Source organism: Pteropus medius, unplaced genomic scaffold, assembly GCF_902729225.1.
Source record: "Pteropus medius unplaced genomic scaffold, Ma_sr-lr_union100, whole genome shotgun sequence".
Lineage (NCBI taxonomy): Eukaryota > Metazoa > Chordata > Mammalia > Chiroptera > Pteropodidae > Pteropus > Pteropus medius.
Window position 1 is genome coordinate 1161199 of NW_024342473.1, and position 27673 is coordinate 1188871.

General features: G+C 35.4%; 1 protein-coding gene across 1 annotated transcript; it reads right to left on the reverse strand.

Annotated features, from left to right (window-relative positions):
• Positions 1–1502: 1502 nt before the first annotated feature.
• SLC2A2 (solute carrier family 2 member 2) lies at positions 1503–27673 on the reverse strand. The gene is made up of 11 exons (XM_039865027.1): positions 27521–27673; positions 22149–22241; positions 18940–19196; positions 14331–14455; positions 11546–11661; positions 10489–10651; positions 9811–9998; positions 7987–8091; positions 4599–4700; positions 3722–3925; positions 1503–3632 (listed from the first exon to the last, which is right to left on the reverse strand). The coding sequence occupies exons 1-11, from the start codon at positions 27530–27532 to the stop codon at positions 3432–3434; spliced, it is 1566 nt and encodes a 521-aa protein (XP_039720961.1). The 5' UTR covers positions 27533–27673; the 3' UTR covers positions 1503–3431.

Below are 27673 nucleotides of genomic sequence, written 5' to 3' on the forward strand. Positions count from 1 at the left end.
GGGAATAAATTTTAAAAAGTAAATAATATATTTTCTTTAAAATGAGAGTAGGAAAAATACTGTGAGAAAGAAGTGAGTACATACAGCTACCAATATCAAGTTTCTTAAACGTGGCTATTTTCTATATAAAATTTAAAAAACTAAGCGTTTATAAATATATTTACTGTCATGAAACTATAGTGTATATGTACTCTTAACTAAAATCAGTTTCTTTTCATGATGCTTCTTTCTAATGTGCACCCAATTAGAAGGCAGTAAAAACACCAGCAGATGGCTCAGAGTTTACCGCCTCAAGAAAAGGCAATAAACCTTTTCTTCTCAGGTCACTGATAGAGAATTGTAATGAAAAATTATATTTTTTACACTTTACTCAGCACTTCTGCTTAGGACACTGTAAGTACAAGATATTGCCTAACATTGCTTTATTTGCTACATACCCAACAATAAGCTAGCAATACGAGGTAGCTTATGCATGTACACTGGTTTACACAGTTTTGCAATTTTTGAAGATTATCAAGAAGGTTTGGTCTTGTCCTGTGGTTATAATCCCATTAAATTACATTTAAATATGATATACAGCAATTTATTTTATATTTAGTATTATCCAAAGAAATAATATTACATATAGACCTCTTAAAAATAACATAACTTAGGAAAAAGCAAATTTAAAAGATACGATAAAAACTCCTGTAACCTACTTGGAAATATCAGGTATGGATTTGGGAATTAAATAGCGTAAAATCTCCCCTGATCTCTTGTCTTTGTGAGATTGTTGCTTAAAGTAAGAGAATATTATCTTGAGTTATAAAACTCCTTTTATTCAAAAGAAAAATTTGGAACTATCTTATATGTGATAATCCTGTATCTTAATAGTATCTTCATGAATACTAATTCTAGGTAACATTTACTAAGTGCCCACTTTGGACCAGGCACTCTGCTTAGCACTTTACACTTAAACCACAATCTGAGGTAGGTTATATTATTGAGCCCATTTTATAAGAGAAGGCAAAAGACACAGATGGGAACATTTATGCCCTGGTCGTCCTGAACTCCTTATTGGACTGTGAACTCCTTGAGGAGGGGGTATTCTCTTGCGGTGTCTCACCGTGACACCTTCCAGTGCTGGTCGTGGAGAGGTAAGAGGAAGGGAGAAAGGTAGAGAAGACCTTTCTTTGCAGTAATGTCATGGCAGTGAGCAACAGCTATGATGTAGCAGATGAGTGTCCAAACCAAGAAATGTAATCGTGCTTCAAACATGTTAACAGAAAAAATCATATTTTAATAACATTTGAGTATATGAAAACGTTTCTGCAAAAATGATAGAGTACTATGAGAAACAAGTGTTTACTCACATCTGAGTTCCCTGGGACTAAACTAACTAATTACTGTCAATTTTATTATTTATTGTGATGTATACCATTGAAGACTTAAAAAGTTTTATTGTTTAGCTAATTCTTTTGTCCTACTATAAAGTGTTAACAGCTTCTTATTTCTCTTTCATGTGTTTTTTTTTTTTTTTTTTTTTTTCAATTCACTTGTATCTCTGCAAGGAAAAAATTATGGAAGGGAAAACAATGTGAGTTACTTAAATTTCTCAGAGGCAGAAAACTTCAGGGTCTGAATTTCTGGTATTTGTGGATGAGTCAAAATAACTAATTAGAACTTAAATGTGGTCTTTTGTTTTTGTTTTTTTTTAAATTAAACCTTTACTACTTTATTCTCTTAGTAAATGAGATCAGGAGTAGTGATTTGATTAAATCACATTCATTGCCTATAAAGAAATTTAGCATTTTTATTATTGCAACTTTGAGCTTATCAAAGGCCAGCATCCTGAAGAAGACAAGAGCCAAACCAGAGCAATTTTCCTGCTGGTGTCCTAATCAGAGTCCCTACATTCTTTTTTTCAGAGTTCACAGTTTAGCACAAAGTTCTCCTAAACTATTTAAGCTCACTTTGACTGTGTCCAGAAGTCCTAAATGAAAAGTTTATTCCAAATTGGCCCAAAGGAAAAACAAAATGGTGAAAATGAAAGAAAAATTTTCATGTTGTTTGGACTGTTAAATTACATAAAAGTAAACAACTTTGACAGAAAAAAAAAAAAGCAAATGTTGAGTGTTTTTATGCACATTAAAGCAAACATAAAAAGGATTGATTCAGTATTCCACTTTGTGACAAAAACAACCTAGAGATACTCTAGCTCCCTGCTAAGTCTTTGGTATTCATTAGAACTGTATGTCCATAGTTGCAAAACTGACTGTAAGCAAAAGTTTGTTTAATCATCTGTGTATTTCCAATTTGCCTACATGGGTAGAAGCACTTAGAACAGTGCCTGACACATCACTGGCACAATAAATGTTAGCAATAGCAGGAGAATAGCTTAGCCAGCATCCTCATACTGCAAAGACAAAAAGGGAGACATCAAAGGGGATGATTGTTTTGTGTTAGGGAACTCAGTATTTTCAGGAAAATTAAATAGGGATTTTTGATCTAGTCTGAACTTTAACATACATGATTTTTTGGGGACCCAACATTCAGAAGATGTTTTTTTTTTAAACAAACAGCAATCTTTTACTTCAAATTCCTTAAGTTAGGCGGCTTCAACTTATTGGAGATTTGAGGAGATATACAAAATGCCCTCCTTATCACTGAGTATATTTTATAACACAGCTTGAAAACCAGTCTGTGATCGATTAAAAAGCAAAACAAAACATAGCTCAAAGGATTGAACCAACAAGAGATCTGACATGGGTTTATAATAGATGTTAATATTAACTGATAACTCATGCTATATGACCAGGTAAAACCTTTTTAGAGTATAATCTTATAAAAACCATTTGGTCACTAAAGGAATTAAATTTTTTTCCCTGAGTACTCAAAGATTTTGGTATGCCTACTAAAAATAAGTTTTTCTTTATAAACATATTTTAATATACACAAAAAACCATTCCACACAAAAAATACAAAAAAAAAATAAAAATAAAAATTTAAGCAAAATGCAAATTCTAATGCATAAGATAAAAACTGAGTGGGATCATATTCAAATATGTAAATATTAGTTGTACCTTCAGGTTTCTAACCAGGTGCTTAAGGAAGCAATAATATGATACCTTGAAACCACTTTGATTTCAAGAGAATATTATTTAAAGAGTAGAACTAGGAATATTAGAATGTCCTTGTCATTTAGCGTAGTGAAAGGAGCTAGACTTTTTGGTTTACTTAATTACAGAGTCTTAGCATCAAAAGTAGATTCTGTAACTTAAGAAAAAATACTCTCTTTGGTAAAATTTGATGACATTTCCGATCAGGGCCCATAAAAGCTCTTTAAAAAATAAAAAAATACTTTAAGACATAGACATAAAATTCTCAAAGAATCGTCATTTAAAAACGCATGGCTTCCTTCCTTTTTCTTCATGTCAAAAAGCAGGTTATCTTTACACAGTCTCTGTAGCTCTAAGGAATTTCATTTCTGTAGCAGCTTTTGGTGCTTGGGCTGAACCACTCTTCTTTCGAAATTCTGCCGCAATTTCCTCAAAGGACTTTCCTTTGGTTTCTGGAACTTTGAAAAATGTGAACAGCGTAAAGACAAACATTGCTCCAGCAAAGATGAAAAACACATAAGGTCCACAAAAGTCCTGCAGAGAGACCAAATACAGAGTCTCAATTAGCAGCTGTCCAACCCTATCTTCAATTCAATAAATCTGCACAATGTTAGGCTGCTTACCGCAATGTATGGGAAACACAGAGCTATAAGGAAATTGCAGGTCCAGTTGGTGAATGCAGCTACTGCCATAGCAGCAGAACGCGATCCTTGACTGAAAAATTCAGCCACCATGAACCAGGGAATGGGACCTGGCCCGATTTCAAAGAAGCTGACAAAGAGGAAGACGGCTATCATGCTCACGTAACTCATCCAAGATAATTTATTCTGAGGAAAAAACAAAAAATAGGACTAGGGTCATTGGCTGCTTCTTCCTTTAGCTAAGTAGACTCTCATTGAATTTAGCTGTGACATGGCTCGTTTCCTGAAGCGTTTATGTTCAATTAAGTAGAAGTTATTCTAGTTGGAGACAAGTTTATTCTAGTCTGAGTCATCCTTAAATCTCTTGAGTTCCGTTATAGGAAATCCTCTAGGTTAGAATTTTATATGACTCTTAGTCACTCTTTTCCTGTGAAAAATGCAAGGTAGGGATCCAGCGACTTTTGTTCTTAATAATACTAGGTCGCTAGACAGGATGCATGCAAAGTAGTGGTTGAGGGTGCTGGGCTAGAGAGGTCTAGACACTTGCTCAAGGTCACGCAACAGCCAAGTAGCGGAGCCAGCACTGAGGCTGACCCCAGAGTTTATGCTCTGACCATTTTGCTACACTGCCTGCCTGGGTAATACGTACAATTTACTTGCTGATATTCAGTCTTTAAACCCAAAGTTTAAACCCTTGTTCTCTTTTTCTTTACATTTCTCCCTGGTATTATATGTTGTTCCTCTGGCTTTATTTCATAAGAAATTCTCAAATGTTTTTGACATACAAAACACTTTAACGTGGAGCACAGAAGTGCTGTCATATGGTAACCAGAAATCTCAGTGCGGGCACCAAACTCACCAGTAGCACAAGTCCCACGGACATGAAGATGGCACAGAAAAACATCCCACTCATTCCGATTAGAAACAGAGAGCGTCGCCCTGCCTTCTCCACAAGGAATACCTAGGAAAGTTTTAAAATATATAGGCTTTATACTTATATAGTCTTTACTGACAAAGAGGTCATTTAAATTTATACGAAGGAAAGAGGCAGTTCTATTATTCCATTTTACAGATGTGGAACTGGGGAGGGTGTGACTCTTACCCGAGGTGGCAGAGCTGGTCTCAGTGACCAGAGGCCATCAACGAATACCTGCTTTATTTAGTCACATTGATTTGAACAGGGCATTCTAGAGAAAGAACAGGAGTGTTACCACCTCTCTATGATTATCCCTTTGGATACAATATTAAGAGGCTATACATCTTGGATCCCTTCCGGTTGATCTCCTGTATGTTTAAAATATGAAGTTTCCACACTAAAAATGACATTAATTCCTTTCTTGGTATTTATCCTAAGTTATAATCACAAGGGTCTGTATACTGCTAATGAAATCATATTGTGACTGCTCATGTGGCAACATATGAAATTTGATCATTTTACCAAAATAGACAAGTCTTCATTTTTCTGGTGTACCTAAATGTACCTGTTGCTGGGAATGAACTATCCATTTGAGAAGGTAAGACTCAAAGCAAAAGGTTAAAGTGCTTTCTTATTCTAAGCCAAGAGATATGTTACTGATTCCCTTTGGTCTGGGTACCTTCACATTAATGGTTAAAATTTACAATTAGCCAAGGCCAGAGCTATTGAATAGAGTCTTGCTTGATCCTTGGAATACTGCCAAGGTTAGTGAATCGCAAACAAAAAACTACCTGTCATAATTTCTCACTTTGGTGAGTAAATTGACTAGGCTCATAAATCTATCAGTAAACCAATAGCAATCCAGTATCTTTAGAATAGTGAGCTCTGGCTCTGAAAATATCTGAGAAATATTTCTTTTCCCCTGCAGTGAAAGCCCCTTTCATCTCAGAGGCATTTCGTATGAGAATTTCAAATCACTTCAGGATGATAAGCTAAGAGCTTGCATTTAATTATTGAGAAGGAAGTGTGAAAAACAAAGCTTTCTCAAGTTCATAAAATTTCTCTCTATATTTTGACTCTTTGATTATGACTTTCAAAACTGACTTGATGACATCACGTCAAGCTACCAAGAAAATAAAAGCATTTCTTCAGGAATAAGAGCTTTTACCATGTCTGTTTCTTCTGCCTCAGAACAATTATTACTAATAGGATAATAAACTCTAAACCTACATGCCTTGAAAATTAAGTTGAACTCCCTTTTGGAGGCCAGGTGAGCACTCAGGGAGGAGAGTGACACAGGATGAGACTTAGTTAGGGGCTGGAGATATCTGTTTGACCAAAACTCTCAGCTATGCCCCAGCGTGTGTCAGTTAGATCCTGGAAGCCTACTTAGAGTTTGGTGACAAGTGCATATTCTTATTTGCATATATTTTTTGAAAGAATATATGGAATTTGATAACATTGGTTAATTTGGGGGAGAGAAACTGGATGACTGAGGGGCTATCATTTTTGTACTTTTTTTGACTTTAAAACAACTTTTCAAAAAAATATATAATTAAAAATTTTAAATGTTATTTGTAGTCCTGGAGCGTTATTTGTAATTAGACAGCTGATTAGAAATTATTTTTATTATTCCACTTGCTCAAAAATTTTCACAGAATAAAAAGATGAACTCTATAAAGGTTTATTCAAAATAATCAAGACACTTTTCAAAATAACTCTTCCCACTTCAAAGGTGTCGGCAGAAGGGAGACAAAAATGAAATTCTGCATGTGGTAACAGAAAGAAATCTAACTATGGACAGTGAACACACAATGCAATGTATATATGACTCACTGTTGAATTGTACATGTGAAACTTACTGGATTTCGTTAACTAATGTCACCATAATAAATAAAAAAATGAAATTCTGTGAAATTCAGGCACTATTAGAGTTTGAGTTACTCGACCTCGACAACTTGAAGCTTTACATAGCAAATCCTGTTACAGATAAAATATTTTAATCATCTTTATATTAGAAAAATATGTTCAAGTAGGATGTGTAAAAAATATTATCTCAGGGGACAAAAGAATGCAAATAGTCCCTTGGATTACATCCCAGCACCAGGCCTTCATTGATTTAGAGTGGCCTTTTGGCTTAAACTGGCATTATCTCTAAAGGCATGTCTACAAAACCACGGGTGTTCCCTTGTTATTTGTTCTTCCCTGCTTTCCAAGGTTCAACACTGTTTAATGTGGTCTGGACAAAGCTGCCTTTTGATCTAGGTGTCCAGGCTATAATTTATTGAATCAAAGGTAATAGTTAAAAGTCCATGTACAGAGAATTAAAAACAAATGACTAAAGTATATTGAGTATAGCACTGTGACCAAAATTGAAAAGCCCAAGCTGAACATCCTGCATTCTAAGATAAAAATAAGCCCAATTACCCTCGTTTTAGAGTGAGTTAAATTAGTTGGGAAGTTTTCAGGGTTTTTTTTTTTTTTTGGTTGTTGTTTATTTACTTTAATTCTTAGAATATTATGTTAAATATTATTATTGTCAAGATACTGAATCATTATTTAAGATATTTGGTTTTAAGAAGAGTATATAGTCTTTTCCCCTTTGTTGGAAAAAAATTTCAAAAATAAATAACATTTGACATTTCAAAAGAATAACATTTCAAAAATAACAATAACTTTTCAACTTACACATCACTTCTATTCCATACTCTCATGATATCACGCACTCACATGCAGGACCAGAAGCCATGGCATTGTGAGCTACTTGGAAACTCTGCCCGATGGCCTAACAGCATAGGCATTTATAAGAGGCTTAGATACCTAATTGAGAGGACTACATTAATTTTTAAAATATTTTCCCAAAACATCAGTATAAAAAAAAAAGAATTTCAACCATGGAAAGGGAGGAATCTAGGTACAAGACCCAAAATTGATAGAACTGACAAGTTGTTGGCTAATCTCAAGGTGCTTAAGTATAGAGCAAAGGAGAAAGAATCCATATATTTACACAAGGAGAAAGTCCTGTGTCCCTATGTGAATTATTAATTTACAAATGAGTGACTAATGGCATCCATACCAATAGAGAGAACAAGTGATAACAAGAGAACCAGAAAACCTTCTCAGTTATGCCTAATTCAATACAGGGGTTGGTTATTCACACACAGGACTCTTCCCATGACCCACTTAGTTTTATATATCCAGTATATGTGGACAATAAGTCGTTGATCACTTTTAGATCACAGAGTTTTTTTTTTTTCTTTTTTTTTTTTCTTTTTTTACTCCTATTCCTGAACTGAGGAACAAGCACAATATTTTAGGGTATTTTACTTACAGAGATAGCAGTGAAAACTGTGTTGATGGCACCAACTCCAATGGTTGCATAAACCGGTTGGCTGACTCCAGCTGTCTGAAAAATGCTGGTTGAGTAGTAAAAGATCTGCAAAGTAATAGCAGTTTAGCTGCAGTATTACTTTTGTAGAATAATCTAGGTCATGTGTTTGTAGACTAGTCATCATCATTACTATATAGTACTTTATTGTATTAATATACCACAATTTAGTTACCCATGCTACTATTAATGGGCGTTTAGGTAGTTGCCGTTTAGGGACATTATGAATAGTGCTGCTATGAACATTCTAGAACAATCCTTTCAGTGTATGTGCATGCATTTACACCTAGGAATAGGACTTCTGAACAATAGAGCATTCATATGCTCAGCTTTAATAGATACTGCCAAACAGCTTTCCAAAGAAGTTGTGTCAGTTTATACTCTTACCAGTGTGTATGAATGAGAGTTGCTATTCCTGTTGCTATTACATTTAACCTAAAAATTTCCACTAATCTCAGTGGAGATGGAGAAATCTAGTATACAACCTCCCTCACAGCCTTTATTATTTAGTTATGTTTTTACTTTTATAATAGTCTTTTAGGTCATTTTGTGTACTACTGTCCTCTGTCACTCTTTCCCCACATAACATGTCTTTCTGCAGATGGGGCTGAGGCAGGAAAACTGTGCAGACTGTGTTCAGTGAGGAGTGACTTACAGCATACTGCACACTATTCCATCATTTTTAGGCTGCTAACAGCTGCAAGTTCAATATTTCCTGGATACCACTAAGGCAGACACTGGAATGGAAGCTAAAGCAGTGTGGTTCAGACAGATTAAGTATTGTGCCATTAGATGTACATGCAGAGCTGAGATAGGACATAGCAATTTGGTCTCTGAGTCCCAAAGTTATAAAGAATATTAGATAAAAATGAACATCAAGGACCCTTTAAAGGACAAAGACCACGGCAGAGCCATATTTAGCTTTTGGTGTAAGGTTCAGGGCTCCTTTTGCTTTGCCTCATAGGAATTACTTTCTTTACCTCCCCCACATCTCTGCCCATCCATCAGTCACCCCCAAAGTGTTCCTTGTGGATCTGGGATTGGCTCACGATAGAGGAAGCCCAAATCACATTTTTACCAGCAATGAAAGGGGACAAGTGATTTTCTTCATCTAGTTTCTTAACGAATGTTTGTTTTCTTCTAGTAGCTATTGCCAGTAAAACAATTTTAGTATGCATAATGAAAGATTTCAATTCAAAACCTAAAAGATAGCAAGTTTAATACTTAGTATGTTTTTCGATAATGTGTTTTCTACCATCCTCACTCACCAATATCAAATCAGTTCACTCTATTGTTCATTTTGTGTGCATGTGCTGTCTCCCCAAATAAACTTAAAGTTTCTTGGATTGCAGAGAACATCTTGCACCTGGCTATCTGGTGTATTTCATTTAAACAGATAGAGGGAACTATGCCTAGGCTATCGTAAATCCTACATTCGATGCTCAACTCTAGAAGCCCCTTATAATTTAGTTTTCTTTGGTATAATTACTCTCCTTTTCCCTCTTTTGTATTTATTATGACTTTTGCCTTTTTACTTTCATTTTAATAGACATACAGTACATAGAATGTTGGCATTTTTAAAAACTGTAAGCTAATTTTAGAAAGTAGATGAGGCAAAACAGAAATGAATGCTTACTCAGTTCATTGTAGTAAAACATGTGATGTCAACATCTTAAAATGTTTTTTAGCTATTTAAACTTATACCTTTTTCCCACTTTATCTTAATTCACTTTGCTCTTAAGAGTTAGGAGATGTTCTTAAACTTACCCCATTGATTCCAGAAAACTGCTGAGTCAGATGCAGCAATAATGACACTAGAATAGGCTGTCGGTAGCTGGAGTTGGTGAAGAGCTGAATTATGGAGACTTTCTGTTCTCTTATTGCTTCTTCTCTTTCGTTTCTCATCTCAGTGATGTCTTTGGTGATATCAGCACCTCCTCTGAGTCTTTTCAAGCCTGTCCCCCAAAATGATTAGGTTTATACAACTCAGGTTTAAAAATTTATTTTTATTAGGTAAATGAACAAACTGCAGTTCTGTATAGCTCTATTAATAATGTGTGAGTTGGGAAAAATTTTTTTTGTTAAATTAAATCCTGCTGTTTTATTTTTTAAAAAAGCAGAACATTTAGCTTCATCTTATGACAAAGAAAACTATGATCCTCATTATCACAGAAGCATAATGCTGGGAAGGTCTTTTAGAAGCCTGTGGTTGAATTCAGTACTCTGCATATGAGCTTTTGATTTGGGCTTGCGTGAAAGTTTATGTAGACAAAATGGCATTACAAGTCATATTAAAGTGATCTTGCGCATTCTTCTTATATGTAATCACTGACCTCATTTGGAAAGCACTGGTACCAGTTTCATGAGAAACCATTCATGCACAGTTTCTCATTAGCTGATAGTTCCAAAACAATAGACAGAAAGTACACTCACACGTAGACTTACTTTGCTTTGCTTTTTCTTCCTCATCTAACTTGATGTAAAGGTATCTGGGGCTTTCGGGACAGAAGAAGAGCATCAGAGACTGAAGGACAGTTGGCACAGCGGACAGACCAAGCAGGATGTGCCACAGCTCATGATTGCCCAGGATAAAGTCAAGGCCAACAATCTGAAAAGGCAGAGGGGAAGCATATCAACCACACAACACTTTGGGCCTGCCTTCTGCAGTAATTTGTTGAAAAAGCATATTGATTATTTAATAGTAATCTCTGACAATTTTGATTCAAGTATGCACAAGATGAAAACTATTAATAGTGTGTCTCACCTTAACTAAATTAGGGACCATTTGTTTTACAAAGAATTCACCTAGGTTTGTTTTCATTAACTCCAATGGGACATTTAGAATGAGAACCAACCAAACTTTTAGAGAATATATTTAATATTTAAAAGACACTAAAAATCATACATAACTTTGGACCTTTATTAAAAATTTTCTTCTTAGATTATCCAGAACTTAAATAGAATGGGGTTATAGAGATAGAACAATTACTCTGATGAGAACCGGCTTTGTGATTCCTATTGCAGTAGTTTACCCTCTGGATAGCCACAGGTTTGGAGCTCCAAGGACTCCCTCTGAGACCACAGGACAGAAGGGAAAGATAGAACTAGCTGACCAAAATCCGGTCATCATTTATATATTAGAATTCCAGGTAAGATCCTCAAAACAAAGGAAACCCAGAGAGCCAAAAATGTGAAGTTTAAATCTAAACGAAAAATTTTAATTCTAGAATAGATCCAGAAGTTCAAGACTTAGCTTCCTGGTTACCTCTAGTGCCAACACCATCACAAATCCAAGGGGAAAGTGTGGAGTGGAGTAGTGATAATTTTTAGCTTTGAGCTAAAATGCCTATGCCTTTACACCAACTCCACTATCACTGGTGGAATTGGGTTTTTCAGGGTTGTTTTTTATTTCCTGTGTTGGTTTACAGTGAGGATGGATTGTCAGGGAGGGAGAAGTTGGATAAAGTAGAAGATGGGTGAAGTAGGGGATAAGAGTTTTTACCTGACTAACAAGAATGCCTGTGACAATGGCCAGCTGGTGAAGAGTGCCAATAGCACCCCTGAGTGCGGTTGGAGCAATTTCACCAATGTATATTGGAATCAATCCTGAAATTATCCCTGCATAAAACATAAACATAAATGTTAAAGAGAATCTAGGACTATCTCAATTCAAAAATGTTAATTTGGTTTAAGTACAGTCAATATTCTGATTGAGAGTCTCCTCCTGAGTCTGTTGAAAGAAAGAACCCTTGTTCCCAATCATAAACAGTTCATTCAAAAAATATTTGTTGATTAGATTCCAGATAAAGTTGTAGCTAGATATACAAATAGAAAGAAATGGTTAGTCAAGCATTTGACAATCATTCATAGTATTGTCTTATTTAGTTAAAAAAAAAATCCATGTTAGTATTGAATTTACCACATAATGCCTTTGAATGTCTTTAAAAAAGAGACTGAAGTATGCATGAATAATATTCTTAAAAAATGATAATATTCTTAATCTAGATTCATGGGATTAAAGGAAATTAGAACATGTCTTGGTCACATCTTTACTTGATCAAGGTGAGAAAGAGCTTACCGAAGATCACAGTGCAACAGAGTGTTAGCACAAGAGCTACAAGCCCTATATGAGTTTCCACAATGTAGAGGTGACTCAAGATCACTGTTAGAAGATGGTGATGGTGGTGAGGGGTCGTTACTGAGTTAGGTGTAAGGAGTTAAGTTGCTCAGGGGCTCTTTCCCCAATTACTCCAAACAGAGCAACCCAGCTTCTTCTTTATTCTCCCCACATAATAGGCTTCAGAAAAGATTTTATTTAAATAAAGGCTCTGGGTGCTTAAAGGAATACAAAAATTGAAAAGCACTGGGCCAATTCTGCCTTTTATAATTTTCTTAAATGTAGATGTACTCAGTCATGTTGGAATGGTAGAGTGTCCAGCCGTTTGCTGAGTGCATTAAAAAGGTCAGAGACTACCAATAAGTCAAGGTTGAATGCAGTGTTTGGCATTTTTCTTCAGAATTAAAAAATAAGATTTGTCAGAGGCTTCCTTTTAGACTGCCTGCCTGCCTGGCAAATGAAAATGGATGATCTTTGTGTAAAATATATTTTTGGAAACTTTCAATATATGTTTTTAAAGCTTTAAATTGTTCTTAATATTTTACATGACTATTTGTGTGGTAGATATAGCATCTGAATTTCTGCTGACTCTAATGTTAGATCTGTTGATCTCAAATAAGAAAAAAAAACCTCATTTATTAGTTCCTAGTCTAGGCTGTACTATCTTTGTGTAATATATGCTAGTATACCTCAAGAACAGAATAGTGTAGATAAGCTCACAGGTCTGAAGTCACATGAACTTGAAATCAAATTGCATTTCCTATAATTTTTAGTAACTCTGATACTCAGAATTGGACTACGTAATTTTAAAAGCCGATTGGCGAGTACAAGTGTACTTTACTATGCTAGTGGTAGGTTGCTTCACAATATGTTGATAGCATTTCTTTTCAATTTTACCGAAAATGTTTTGTATCTTTTTTAACCATGTTTTAAAAAATGGGGAGAAAAGAAAGAAGAATCGTGATTTGAACCTCTTTGATAGTGTCATTATGTGCAGTTTCCAGAAGAAGAAACATATCTAAGATAAGACAGAGACAGTGCCAGAATTGATTCACTATGAATCCAAAGCTCTTCCCACATGTGGGCTGAGTTTTCACTTTGATAAAGCTATTCTGACTTTCAGTTATGTGTATTAACATTGAAAACAACGAAAAGTGGAATTTAATTAATTTTAGACTTTTAACTGATGATTGAAAATGCATAGGATTATGTTCTTTCCTGTTTGCAGGTGTGTTATAAATATTTTATATACCATTTTGTGCCCTTGCTTCTTCTCTACCTCTCCCAATGGAGATTAGTGGTTTGAATTTGCTACAATTTGGGACAATGGGTTAAAATCTCAGCCCAGAACTATTAGGGCATTGTCAATATTGAGAAGTTAAAGATTTGGCTGTTTTGAAGATTGAGTGATCCTCTTTTTGTTCAGGTGTCTGCTGAATGGTTTGAAAGGCCGTTACCAAGAACTAATGGTTCTGGCAATTCAGATGTAAAGTTCATGTGAGGAGTGTTCTTCTTTAATTCAGAACTCCACTACCTGTTGCTTCTTCCCGATTCTCTCTCCCTATGGCGACTGCCACTTCAAGGCTTCACCTGGCCAGGTCTGGAATCCGACAGGGCTAGGCAGTGCAGTCTGAGAGATGGACCAGGCATCAACGTCTTTCCAGATAAGACAGAGACATAAGCAGCCAGATAAGCCAAAACAGGACGAGTCAGAGATTCTGGGTGTAGCAGTTTTCCAGTGTCTACTGCATGTCAGGAGTAATAATAGCTAGTATTTCTTGGCAGTCTACTGTATGTAGTTAGATTGTGTGCTGAACATTGTACATGTATTCTCACAAACACCCTTTGAGGTAGATATTATTCTCTTCATTTAATGGATAAGGATACTGAGCGTTAATAATCTGTCTGAGATCATATGACTAGAAATGATGTCAATGCCGTGGATAAGAAGCTAGCTTCACAATTCCCTCATACTGGTCCCAAACTCCCTGATTCACTGCTTCAACTTTATGTTACTGTCTATCCCTTTTGCGATGCCACCTCAGGCTCAAAATGTTCCCTTCATGTTACCACATTTGCTGTTAAAATAATTTTCGGATGTGTGTGTGTGTGTGTGTGTATGTGTGTGTGTGTGTGTGTGTGTGTGTGTGTGAATGGGTGTGAGACTTACCACAATAGAGTCCTGATATGCTTCTTCCTGCAATTATAAGAATGTGAGATGGTCCCAATTTCGAACACCCCATCAAGAGAGCTCCAGTAAATGAGAGAATGTTTGCTACTGACAGGGCTTTGATTCTGAAATTTTAAAAAGCAAGGATTAAAATTCAACATCAAAACTTGATAAAATTATTTGCTTTCAGAGTATGCTGAGATTTTTACCTAAGAGATTATTTTAATTTTGCTAAAAAGGCTAGTTTAGGAATCTTAAACCATGATTGCTACTTTGATTTATCAATGTACTGAAGTATTAAAAATAAGTAGTATTTATAATGAGAGAATGTGGGTTTCATGCACCTGATCTCCACATTTTGATAGAGAGATTCAATTGTGGTGATGACTAGTTTGATTTAAGATAAAACTTCTGACACTTTTCAAACAGTTAACTGAGTTTCCTACTAGTTGATTATTTTAAAGAATAAATGTCTGGCAATAGCTAACTTTAAATCTGTAGTTGTAACCTATGACACCTTGCTTTTTTTTTTTTCCTTTTAACAGTACAGGTTTTTAGTTGTTGTAGATCATGAAAGGAGCTATTTAAATTAAATTTTTATTTTTTATGGATTATTTCGAAGTAAATTAAAATTTACTTTAGGTTTATCATAGAGAATTATACTTACTCTTATTTTAAAATTGTATGTCAGCATATTTTCAGAATCTATGAATTAATGTTAACCAATGTAAAATACACAAAAAGCTGACAATAGCAACAAAAAACATTTTCAGAATTAATCAAGTGAAATTTGACAACATTTTCAGATATTTACTCCTATTAAATGGGAAAGTGAGGTACACAGAAACCTTCAAAGTTCAGAAGATGATAAAGCCAATGAAAGAATCTGAGTGGACAGGTATGGAAATGTTTGTGCCACAAAAAAATGTAATCTTGTTATGTTCTATTTCAATGTTTCAAATTTTAATAGCTGAACTTTTTTTACACAAATATATTTGACACTAAACAAATTTTTTTTCTGAGAGTAAAACTATCTAATCTCAAACTGCAATGATTGCTCAACAACCATGTGATGAGCTCAATAAAACCCCCAAGACTCTACATCTTAATCCTCAGACCCCGAGAATACATTACCTTGTATGGCAAAAGGGATTTTTCAGATGTAATTAAAGATTTTGAGCTGAAGAGATTATCCTGGATTATCTGGGTGGACCCAATGCTATAATCACAAGTATCCTCGTAATAAGAGGGCAGAAGGGAAGGTGGTGTGATGAGAGAAGTAGAGATTGGAATGATGTGCTTTGAAGGTGTGGAGGAAGAGCCAAGGAATGTAGATGGCCCCTGGAAGTGGGAGAGGGCAAGGAAATGGATTCATCCCTTGGAACCTCCAAGAGGGACCAACCCTGTTGACATCTTGACTTCAGCCAAGTGAAATTGAATTTGGGCTCCTAACCTCCAAAACTAATAAGAAAATAAATTTGTGTTGTTTTAAGGCATTAAGTTTGTGGTAATTCATTAGAGCAGTAATAGGAAACTAATATATGGAAATTTTTAACTACACAAAGGCAGGGGAAACAGCATGATTTAGAGTTGGCCAGCTTCAGAGCTGTAGAGTAGAAAAAGAAAGGGATGTTTCTCGGTGAAGTGCTTTTTCTTTACACAAGGACAGAGGACAGGCAAATCCAAAAATTTACCTTAAGAAACTGTTACTAGGCTAGTTAATAGTATATTCTATTGGTGGGATGTGGGGGAGATTAAAAAAATCTTAAAAGAGATAGCCTGAAAGTATTTTTGATGCCAGATTGCTCTAAAGTTTTTCTTTCTTACCACCGAGGGATGCTGGAGCACTTTATACAACTTAAAGGGTTTGTAACTTCTGCTCAAATGTGAGAAATGCCCAAGAATAAACAATCTAAAAATATTTGAAATTGTAGAATCAAGGAGAAGGAAATATATTTCTAAGTACATTTCTCTAAATCTTGTTTTGAATACTCTCGTTAGCATAGGCTTCATCATTGTTGTCATCATTAAAGGCTGCACTTGCTGCCTTACTCTTCACCAGACATAGTTCTAAACTCTTTATATTTCCTCTCATTTAATCTGCACAATGATACCACGGAGGTAGGTATTATTTTTTTTCCACATTGCAGATGGGAGGAAAACATTTTAGAGAACCTAAGTAACGTTCTCATTTTCACGCAGCTACTAAGTAGCAGAACTGGGGACTTGATCTGTGTGAAACCAAAGGTTAATGCTTCATTGTAGTGAGTTCCATTTTTGATACAAAGGAAGAAAGCATTCCACAGCAAGTTTTGCACGCCTCCCTTGACTGTGGCTGTGTGGGTTGCACACACCATGGTTTCCTCCATCATACTCATAAAATCGAAAGTGCACACATAGCCTCTAGAAAACGCAAGTCTAAAAATAGTAGCCACAGACATCTATTAACTATTATACAACTCATGGACATGGACAATAGACTAGTGGTTACCAGAGGGTAGGGGAAAAGAGGGGAGGAGGGAGGTAGATGGGATAAAAGGGGTCAAATATGTGGTGACAGAAAAAAATCTAACTATGGGTGGTGAACACACAATGCAATATATCTATATCTATATCTATATCTATATCTATATCTATCTATATCTATATCTATATCTATATCATCTATATCATCTATATCTATCTATATCTATATATCTATGTATGTGTGTATATATATGTATATAGATATATATATGCCTTACTGATGAATTGCACACCTGAAACTTACTGGATTTCATTAACCAATGTCACCATAATAAAAATAAATTTTAAAAAAAGGAAGGAAGGACTTTTTTAAAGCAGTAATGGAAAATTACATTTTTATTTATTTACTTTTAACTTGTAATGACCCTGACAATTAAAAAAATCTTGTCATTTTTCAGTGAATCTGCCTAGAAAAATAGTTTTATGGGAAACACTATACTCTTTTATCCTACTTTGGAAGTTAAAATTATTAATTTTTATGGCTGATTTTCAAGGAGGATCATTTTTCCACTGAGAGTTGGAAAAAGACTCACTTTTAATTACCATCAGTCATTTGGTAATGACCATAAATGGTCATTCGACATTGTTTTGGAGTACCATGGTCGATGCTAAATCCTAAGACTTGGGAGAACATGCATCCTACTTCCATAACTAGGACACTAATTACATGTTTTAAGGTAAGTCTGGACCTCTCAGAATTTTGTGCCTAAATGAGGGATATCAAGAGCTTAAATTGTTTCTTCAGGGTTGGGAATAAGTATAAAATATTAGTAGCTGTTAAAAAATTGCTTTGTCTATATTTAAAATTTTAATTTTGTTTAATTTTATTTATTTTAGAAAAAATAATCTAGAAATCTTTTCAATTTTTTAAACTAATTTGGTGCAAATTAAAATGATTTTTAATTTTTTTTTACGATTAAAGTTAATTTATTAACTCTGCAATGTGTGGATTCTAATTAAAGTTCAACTAAACACCAGTAAGTTGATAAAAATATGAGGCACTGACCATTTTCTTTATGGTAGAGGAAAGTCCCTTTCAAATAAGGACAAGAATAAAACTTGGTTACCACACTACCTATTACTTAAGAAAACTTCTTACAGTTGTATTATATAAAAACTCCAGCACAAGAGAAAAAAGTTATCAGAATTTTAATAATCAGAGAGATTAAATTATAAAGTAGGAATTTAAAAATTTCAATAAATTGTAATCCAAAATTACTAAGACAGTTATAGCTTAGCTGTATCATTTACTTTTTAATTTTTTTTGCATTTTCTAAATGTTCCATATTTGCATTTTTATTTTCATAATCAGAAAAAGGGTAACTAATAAAAGATGGACTCAAAGAACAGAAAGTAAATATAAAGAAATAATTACTTTACTTTTCTAATTTTATTTCCTTTCTCTCTCTATGGAGAGTGGGCAGATCCTAAGGGCTTTAGTATGTCACATGACTGAAATTTGAGTGTAAAGGAATTCCACTGATATTTTTAATCTAGAACACCTAACAGAAACCAGAGTAGAGAAATGAAGATACCACTGGCTTCATCTCTGGCTGGTGCTTCGAGACAGCAGTAGCAGCGTCTAGAAACCCCATGCCAGATATACTGAGCAATTGGGAATTGGGAATATTGACTTAACCTTAGGACTTGACTGATCCAAATGCCAAATTTTAATTTGAAGATAGAAAAGTGTATGTCTGAGAAATGGAGCGATTTGGTGAAACAAACAATAGACTCCCAGGTTAAAAATTTCACTCTTGGCCTTTCCATTCAGCACTTGTCTTAATTATTTCTGCAGTGGTTTCTTAATATGTTTTATAACTTACAAAGCCAGAGACTCAAAGCAATTATCTATAAATTACACCAAACTCACTTTTTCTGTAAAAGCCTCCACAATTAAGCATATTGATCCAAAAGCTTTTTCCATTATTTGGTTCAACAATGACCTAACTCATAGGTCATGAGTTGAAAAATCAACTGTAGAACTACTCCACAAAAAGAAAGATGATTTCTTTCTAAACAAATTCTAACAAACCCTAAATACTAAAGTTTCTGTTTGTGTTTATTTATGAAATTTGCCTACCTTCCAAGCCGGTCCCCAAGCCACCCACCAAAGAATGATGCGATCATTCCACCAATTGCAAAGCTGGACACAGACAGGGACCAGAACATGGTGACGAGGCCAGCAGATGCCGTAGTCTCTTCCTCAGCCTCAGGGATTAGTGTTGGATTCCTTAGGTATGGGGCTGTGGGCAGTTCTTGTGTACTAGCATAGTTGTCGATAGCGTTTTGGTCATCCAGTGGAACACCCAAAACATGTCTATAATGGGATATTATTACCTAAGGAAATAAAATGAAGAAAAATAGCTCCAGTATTTCAAACATTCCATAAGTTTTTATTTGCTTTTTTCTTTAAAATTTTAGGTTTTTAAACAGGATGATCCCAATTATGTGTGTTATACATGCACAAACATATATAGATTTATTTACAGTTGACCATGTCTTATAAAACAGAGGTCACAAATTCCAGTGCCAACAGGAACCAGGCAGGAACAAATAAGTGAAGAAGTAAGAGGAACCTTGATGATGAGAGGACCGAACTACTTTACTACTGATGATGTAATAGTGAGTGGGCAGGATTATGGCACTCAAGAACATTTGCACCATCTGAAGGAGGAAACTGCAAATGTGAGACTAATGTTGATGACCTTTAATTTTTAAAGAGAAGTCAGATTTCTGAGTTTTTATGTACAATTTTTCAAGTTTTAAATGTTGTCAGTTATTTAAATTGAACATAATCTGCAGGGTAAAAAGATACATATACACACCAGTGTTACACCTGCACAGCAGAATTTAAATTGACTTATGTAAATATTTTAATGGAAATATAAAAGTGGACATAAGAAAAAAATTGGAAAAGATAAGATGAGGCCGAAAATAAAGTTTGTATACAAAATTCAAACACTAGGTGCTGTATCCTTGCTGGAAATGAGCTATAAATTTAGCAATAAACTTCCTGACAGCCAGTGCAAAGAGAGGAAAACAATCATGTATACTGATGCATTCCAAAGATAAAAAAATCTAGTGGCCCTAAGAAAGTATTGAGATCTGAAGGAAGTTTCTCCTATGGGTCCTCACAGAGTTCAGTGTGTAATAGAATGAACAATATTCAAAACTAAATTTTATAGAGCCATATTTTATAGTGTTTTAGAGTGTTTCTGTAGAGGCAAACATCATGTGAGAGTATAGTTGAGTAAAGAAAGACACATCCTTCAGGCTATCTTCCTTCTATGTATAGTCTCAATGATGATTTAGTCACTATTTTTCAGTGAGCTGGGAGGACCTCTGACAAGGACCTGGAAGGCAGCTGCCAGTCATGGTCAAAGTCCTATGTAGCAGCCAGCTGAGTGAGAAAAATAATTGACGTCCTCTTATGATAAAAGAAGTCTGACCCAAGACATTTGCCTCATTAGAAGTTCACTCTGTATGAATAATATTGCATAGAAAAATGGCTGTAAAGAAAAATCCAAAATGTTCTCAGCAGTTTGCTCTATGTGATAGAATAATTACAGGTGATTTTTTTCTGTTACTCTCTGCAACAGGCATGTGTAGTTTTCATAAGCATAAAAAAAGTGTGATTTAAAAATATCCTAAAACAATTCCAAATGCCATTCCACTAATAAAAACAGATGGGCCTGAATATACTTCTCACATAGTAGTGTTTAAGCAGCTCTTTAAACACAGAAGGAAGAGGCTATAGAAAAGGGGCTAAGCTGGATGCCAGTGTGTATGTGTGTATGTGTTGCGGGGGTGTGGTGTCTCTGATTAAGGTCTGGGTCTAGGACTGTGATTGAAAGAAGGGAAACCTTAGATTTCCTCTAAGACTCGATAGGATGGTTTAAATAAGAATTTCGAAAGGTTTTTCCACAAAAAGAGAAGAGACAATACCAATTATGGTGATATTGAGCCAAAATTCAGGAAACTTGCTAAATTGGCACATGTTATCACCCACAGGAAAAAGATCTAACCTCAGTGTTATTCCCTAAATCTTTCAACCGCAGCAGATCCTGCCACACTTATGATGATATGTGGCACCTAACCAGAGCACATATTTTGACCGAAGGAGAAACTCTTTTTAGGTGATGGATTGACTGGCCAGCACTCATTTCATACATTCATATCCTGCAATATCTTACATTTTCCTTGGAGTTGTAAGAGAAGCAGATAAAACATTATTGCTTCATAGAAGGCACCCAACGAATGTTTGTACTTTCACCTTATGCTATCCTTCCCCCAGCTTGTCTCTCTCTCTCTCTTCCTGTCTCTCTCTCTCCCCATCTCTCTCTTCTCCCTTCATTCACTTAACACTTTATTGAATACTTTTTTTTATACCAATCATTGTGCTCGGCACTGGTGGTAGGAAGAGGAACAAGAAATCAAGGTTGTTCTAAGTGACCTGACGGTCTGAATTAGGGCAGAGGAAGTGAGTCCTTGGTTTCACCAGTTACAGGCTGTGGGAGCTAAGAAAAATCACATCTCTCTCCTGTTCATTTGATACCAGAGTAGTGATGCACAAAATGAATGAGAAAATTGATAGCAATTATTCTATCATTTAAAAAATACCCATCCAAATAGTCATCATGAAGAAAATCCAAATCTTGTTGGACTTCTTGACTATTATTTTAAAGTTTTGTATTATTTTACATTGAATCACCTATGGGAGACATGAATGCAGGGAAGGAGTAGAATCTTTTTAGTCTTAGTGCTCGTAAAGGTTTTAATCTAGCCTAGAAATGGACATAATAAGATTGTTGGGAGGGGCAGACTTGTGAGAGCATATGTTAAAGTGCCTGATGCACAGTGCTCAATAAATGTTTCTACATGAAATAAAACATATCCTTCTATAGTTTCTTCTCATTCCCTGGAATTTTCATTCATATATGGCTGAGAGTTCTGAATGAATGCTGTATTATTGCTCTTAAACTTAAAAAAAAAAAAAACCTTAGGCACGTGATATTCTGACTAAAGATTTCTGTGAGCTCAGCAAACAGGAGAGTCAAAGATCGAGAATTATTTATTGCCCCCTTTTTTTTTCTATGAGGATTATTAAGTGAGGAGGCAAAGCCAAGTTATCAGCTCTTTAACTACGTATATGGTACCTGACTGAAGGCTGGGATTACTCTGTGTTCCCCATATGAGCACACCTTATTTCTCCGTAATGAGGAACAGATATCTTTCTTTCATTGACAGGAATTGACAAAAAGGGATTTGAATTGTGCATGTTTCACTTGCCTGTTGAGGGGCATTGATCACACCAATGTCATATCCAAACTTGAAGGAACTAAGCACAGCAGTGAGGATAGCGAAAACTAAGGTCCTGGTGACCTGTGGGAAATGAAACACAGGGCCAGAAAACATCAGGCAAGTTCAGTTACCCATCATCTCATCAGTCTGCAGCTTGGACTTCTGACAGGCTTCACAAGCTGGTTCTTGTCCCTTGATACTCACTGTGTGCTCTGTGTTCCTGGCAGTGGCATTCATACTGGAATGTGAGAGCCATTCATTATTTCCCTTACACTGCTGAAGCTTCTTCCAGGGGAGAAACCAAAAATCCTTTTACATACACACACACACACACACACACACACAGACATTTCAGATTCAAAATCAGGATTGAAAAGTAGAATTTTTGCTGACCAAAGGAAACTGCTAAGATAAAAACGGTCATGTATATCATTGAGAGAAGTAAAATAAGAGATGAGGAACTCCTGGACATTATTATGGTTCAAAAATACCTCCAAACTCATACAAGAGGCATCAATCAGCCTTTGTCACGATTCACATCAACAGTTAGGTAATACTTTTCATTATTTGCAACTAGTTGAACCTCGAGTTGTGACTAAAGGGATATTATTTCCCCCCAACTCCCTGTAGCTACAAAAGCAAATGAAAAAGTGATGTAGAAAGGAGCAGAGCATTCTTCCCCTTCAACTCATAATCACATGTCTAGCCATCTTAGAAAAATCATATCATGCTACGAAGTCACATATAAGGATTTTTGATGCAGCATTTTGTGTATGATGGCAAAAAGTGTAGAAAGAACCTAATGTCATTCAATGGGAATTGGCCAATAGATTCAAACACATCATTATACATACATCAGATACATACAACATGCTATACAGTAGTTTAAAAGAATAATGTGATTGTGTACTGACTTATTGTTAAGTGACAAAGGAAATTGTGTAATTTTTTTAAAAGGCTTAAATCCGAGTATGTTGTATGTAATTCATAGAACATTTTCTCAAAAAACAAATAGGAGGAGGATGTTTAAAGAAGAATGTGACATTGGAAAAGAGGGATAAAGAAATATTCTTTCTTTTATTTACATTATTAAACATTTTATAAGAAAACTATTTCATATATAATTACATAATTTAAAATTTTTTAAATAAATGATGTGAGATATAGTAGGAACTTTGTTGAATGGATTCCAGTTCTCATTCTGATATTTAGTGGGTGTGTGACGCAAGCCACTTCCCCTACAGGATCTTCAGTTTTTCTCTAAATTGGGGGATAATTATAAATCCTCCTATTCAGCATAAAAATAGCTAATTAACCAGTATCCTTTATTCCCCAGTCAAGCAGAAGATCAGATATTTCACAGTGTCATCAACAAAAGACTATCACAGAACCATCCTGAGAGCCCTTGAAGTTATCATCTAATGGTTCTAAAACCAGATCCTACTTAGAATGCTTATTACATGTATAGCTTCCTGGGACTCTCGCCACAGACCTGCTACTGAACTGGAATCTCTAAGGGAGACAATTGGGAACCTGGAGGTTTGCGCCTTCTCTCTCCACTAATTTAGAATTAATTGCCAGTGACACTTATGTAGAACTTTCCTCCCAACAATATCTTTCCCTGAGAGAAAGGATTTCAAAGCTTACCCAAAAGATATGATCCTATGGTGTATGTGTGTGTGTGTGTATATATATACACACACACATATATATATATATATATACATATATATATATATATACACACACACACACACACATATACATATATACATACACACATATATATGTGTATATATATCTTCCAAAAGAAGCATATATAATATACATTATACATTTATTAGGTATAAATCATATATACATATATAATTATTTATAAATAAGCATTAATAAAATAATTATAAATACAATTTAAAAGCATATTATATGTAAAATGTGCATATACACACAAGCACACACACAATATGGTATATGGTGCATGGGATTACAAGAGATTTTGAAATGGTCTCTGGATAAAATGTAACTAGACATCTAAAACTCAGTGGCTCAGGCATCCATAGTTAAGATGGGTTCCATTTGCTTGGTTGTTTCTCCTTAAATACTTTTTCCCTTTCAGCTATTTCCAAGGACAGGGAATTCCATCCTATTTGCTGATAGTAACCCTCATCAGCAATGCAGGGACCAGGAGATGCCTTGAGAGGGCTTTAGCTCAATTCCCTGATAATCTCAATCACTAGAATCTGGACAATCTGATGTTAGGTTCAATGCAAACACATCTTCAAGGCCTAATACTGGATAAACTTACTACATGCCTGTTCACTGCTATAAGTGTATTATCCCACTGACCCATTTTAGTTTTTTCTTTCTGCCGTTTCAAATAACCACCAAAGCAGTGGCCTAAATGACACAAATTTATTCTTTTACCATTTTTTTAGGTCAGGAATCTGGTGTGAGTCTCACCAGACTAAAATTAAGGTGTTTTAATGCTGTGTTTCTTTCTGGAGGCTGTAGGGAAAAATTCAGGTTGATGGTAGAATGTGTTTCCTGATGTTTGTAGAAACAGGGTCTGTGTTTTTTTGCTGGTAGTACAGCAAGGGCCACTCCCAGCTCTAGAGGCCAACATGTTCCTTGAGTAGTGGTGCTTTTCCTCCATCTTCTTAGCCAGGAATGGGGGAGGCCAAGTGTTCATTTTACATCTAAGTTCTTCCTTTTAAAGAATTTGTGGAATTTAACTTGGCCCATCCGGATATTTTAGGAAAATCTCCCATTTCAAAGTCTGTAACTATAATGACATTTATAAATCATATAACCAGTAAATATAAAGTTATAAAAACCTGTGAATAGGTTACCTTTTGCCATGTAAGGTAACCTATTCAGAAGTTCCGGAGATGAGGTCGTGGACACTTTTGCAGGCCCATTATTCTGCCCACCGTACTACTCATGACAGTGCCATTAGTATCCCTATTTTATAGATAGCTAGACTGGGTTATAGTCTCACAGCCAGTAACTTGTAGAATAATGTTTTAGATCCAGAGCCTATGCCTTTAATTACTTGGTTATTTTGCATTTCTCAGTGGTCAGAAACAGACATTCAAAAGTCAAGCACATCTGAAAATCTAGGATCATAATCTTTCTAATTAAAAAAAGAAAAATCCAGGAGTGCCCATATTCATAGAACTTACCAAATGTGATGCTGGAGCCAAGTCACCAAACACCCACTAATTCTAAGTGCATTTTCCTACCACTCACCACACAAATCCCCTCCTTCCGCACTTACCCATAAAAAACTTTTACGAGGTCTCTGGACAAAAATCCCACAGGGTGATGGCGTTCAACTAGTTATCCATAGCTCAGCTGAAGAAGAACCTTGGGGTCCTCCCACCACGAAGACAAGGGGCAGGTTTTACTCCCCTAGGCTTTTATCCTTGCATCTCCTTTTTTTCCTGTGGCAGAGTCTCCAAGCAGTCTCAGTGACTGCACCGATCACTCTATCTCTGGGCTTCTGCTCTCTGCTGGCTCTCTCTTCCCGCCTCCACCAGACAAGAATATAGTACCTTTCTTTTTATTTTAAGAGTCCAACCAGTGACAATGCCTATGGTGAGCAGCGGTGCTACAGAGATGGAAGATGGGGTAAAGGTGGTGACTGCAGCAGATTCCATCTCCCATAATCTCATGCTTCTCCCACTTTTTTCAAAGTCTGGGTGGATTTACAAAACTGAAACATTGTGCTTTACATCAGTTCTTGTTCTTTCTGGGTTCTGTTACTAGGCAATTCCTTAGTTCTCAAGAAAATTCTATAGCACAATTTCGAAATCTCCCTAAGGGAATTTAACTATAGTCTTAAATGAAGCTTAAGCATCTGCTATATGCCAGGCACTGTGAAGCACATTGCCTTTCATTTTGCATTATCTTCTAAACTTCAGTTATTTGAACACTACCTTCATGATTTTTGCTAAATCTATATACCATTTCTATAGTTATTCACTTAATATTTATTTTTATATTATCTTCAAAGTTCTAACTGCTTTAGCTTTATCCTAGGCTATAATTGAGAATCACAATGTCTTAATTATTCTCTAAATATACATTATATGAATATGAATACATAACCATTAACATTAAGATGTTTGTCACTTAAGTCTCTCTAATATTATCTCATTTAATCACTCCTAGAATGTAAAGAACTATTATAATCTCTCTATACCCCGTATTATATCCTTATGTTATATCCCAATATGTTCTCATTTTGTTGCAATATAGAAAACTGAAGCTCAGTTAAATAAATTAACACTGGTCTCAGAGCAGGTAAGTAGCATCACCACACCCCAAATCTAAACCTGGCTGACTGCAAAAACCCTTGCTCCTTGCCTTGTCACTCACTGACATGAAAGAATGCTTAGCAGAGTAAGTTATACTGGATCAGAGGTCCTACTGTAACAGGGTGATAGATTTATCTACTTGTATGATTGTGTGTAGAGGTTGGTGCATTTAATGAGGGGAAACTCATAAGGGAGCAACAGTACTATACTCTTTATTTTCAAGTTTTTATTTTGAGAAGTGTTGTATCTACAGAGAAGTTGAAAGAGTAATGCAGTGAACACTTCATAACCTTCACCTGTGTTTACCAATGGTTAACATTTACCACATTTGGATAACTCTCATTGTGTGTGTTTGTGTATGTGTGTATGTGTGTGTGTGTTGTTGTGACTGAATCATTTCAAAATTAGTTGAAGATATTGGTGTCGCTTCAACTCCTAAATACTTCAGCATGTACTCACTAAGAACAATGACATTCTCCTACATAATTACAATACCATTATCATATCTAAGAATGTAATAGATATATGAATATTATTATGTAACATACAGCCTATTTTCAAAATTTCTCAATTGTCTCCACATTATCCTTTAGAGCTGTCTTCTACCTTCCACCACCTAAGATCAATTGTTGCATCCGTTTGTCAGTTCCTCTTAGTTTTCTTTAACCTAGTATAGATTTTCTACTTCTTGTTTTTCATACATTGACATTTTTGAAAATTTTAGACCAGTTTTCATGATTGGTCAGACTTGGGTTAATATGACTTTTTTTTGCATATTCCTTCAGTAATGTGGGTATGCAGAATTAATTAAGACAATGTTACATAAGACTAGTCAGAAAACAGCAAATATTCTTAAAATTCTAATTACTAAATATGATTTTTAAGAAGCCAAATGAACTATTGGTTGGCCAAGAGAAGTGGCTTTGATCTGTGGTAGCTACACCCAACATCCCCCACATCCTCTATGTGCTCACCGACTTGAATGAATTCATCTATTCATTTCCTCAAAGCTGATTCAAAATGAACATAATGCTACTTTACCTGATCTGTCATTTTATGGGTTGGGAGTCCTCCTCTTAATCCCAGGTCCTGTAGTGAGTGTGGCACATCCAGCTGGCCAGCTCCTGCCTATCTTTCTCCAGCTTTCCAAGACTAGTTATACATTAGAGGAGGAGGAGCAAGGCAAGGAAGGAG

Coding starts and splice junctions, on each gene's coding strand:
- SLC2A2 (XM_039865027.1), bottom strand. Junction 8,092..9,810: donor AGTTTTCTGGAATCAATGGG/GTAAGTTTAAGA, acceptor ATTACTTTGCAG/ATCTTTTACTACTCAACCAG. Junction 3,633..3,721: donor TGTGTTTCCCATACATTGCG/GTAAGCAGCCTA, acceptor GTCTCTCTGCAG/GACTTTTGTGGACCTTATGT.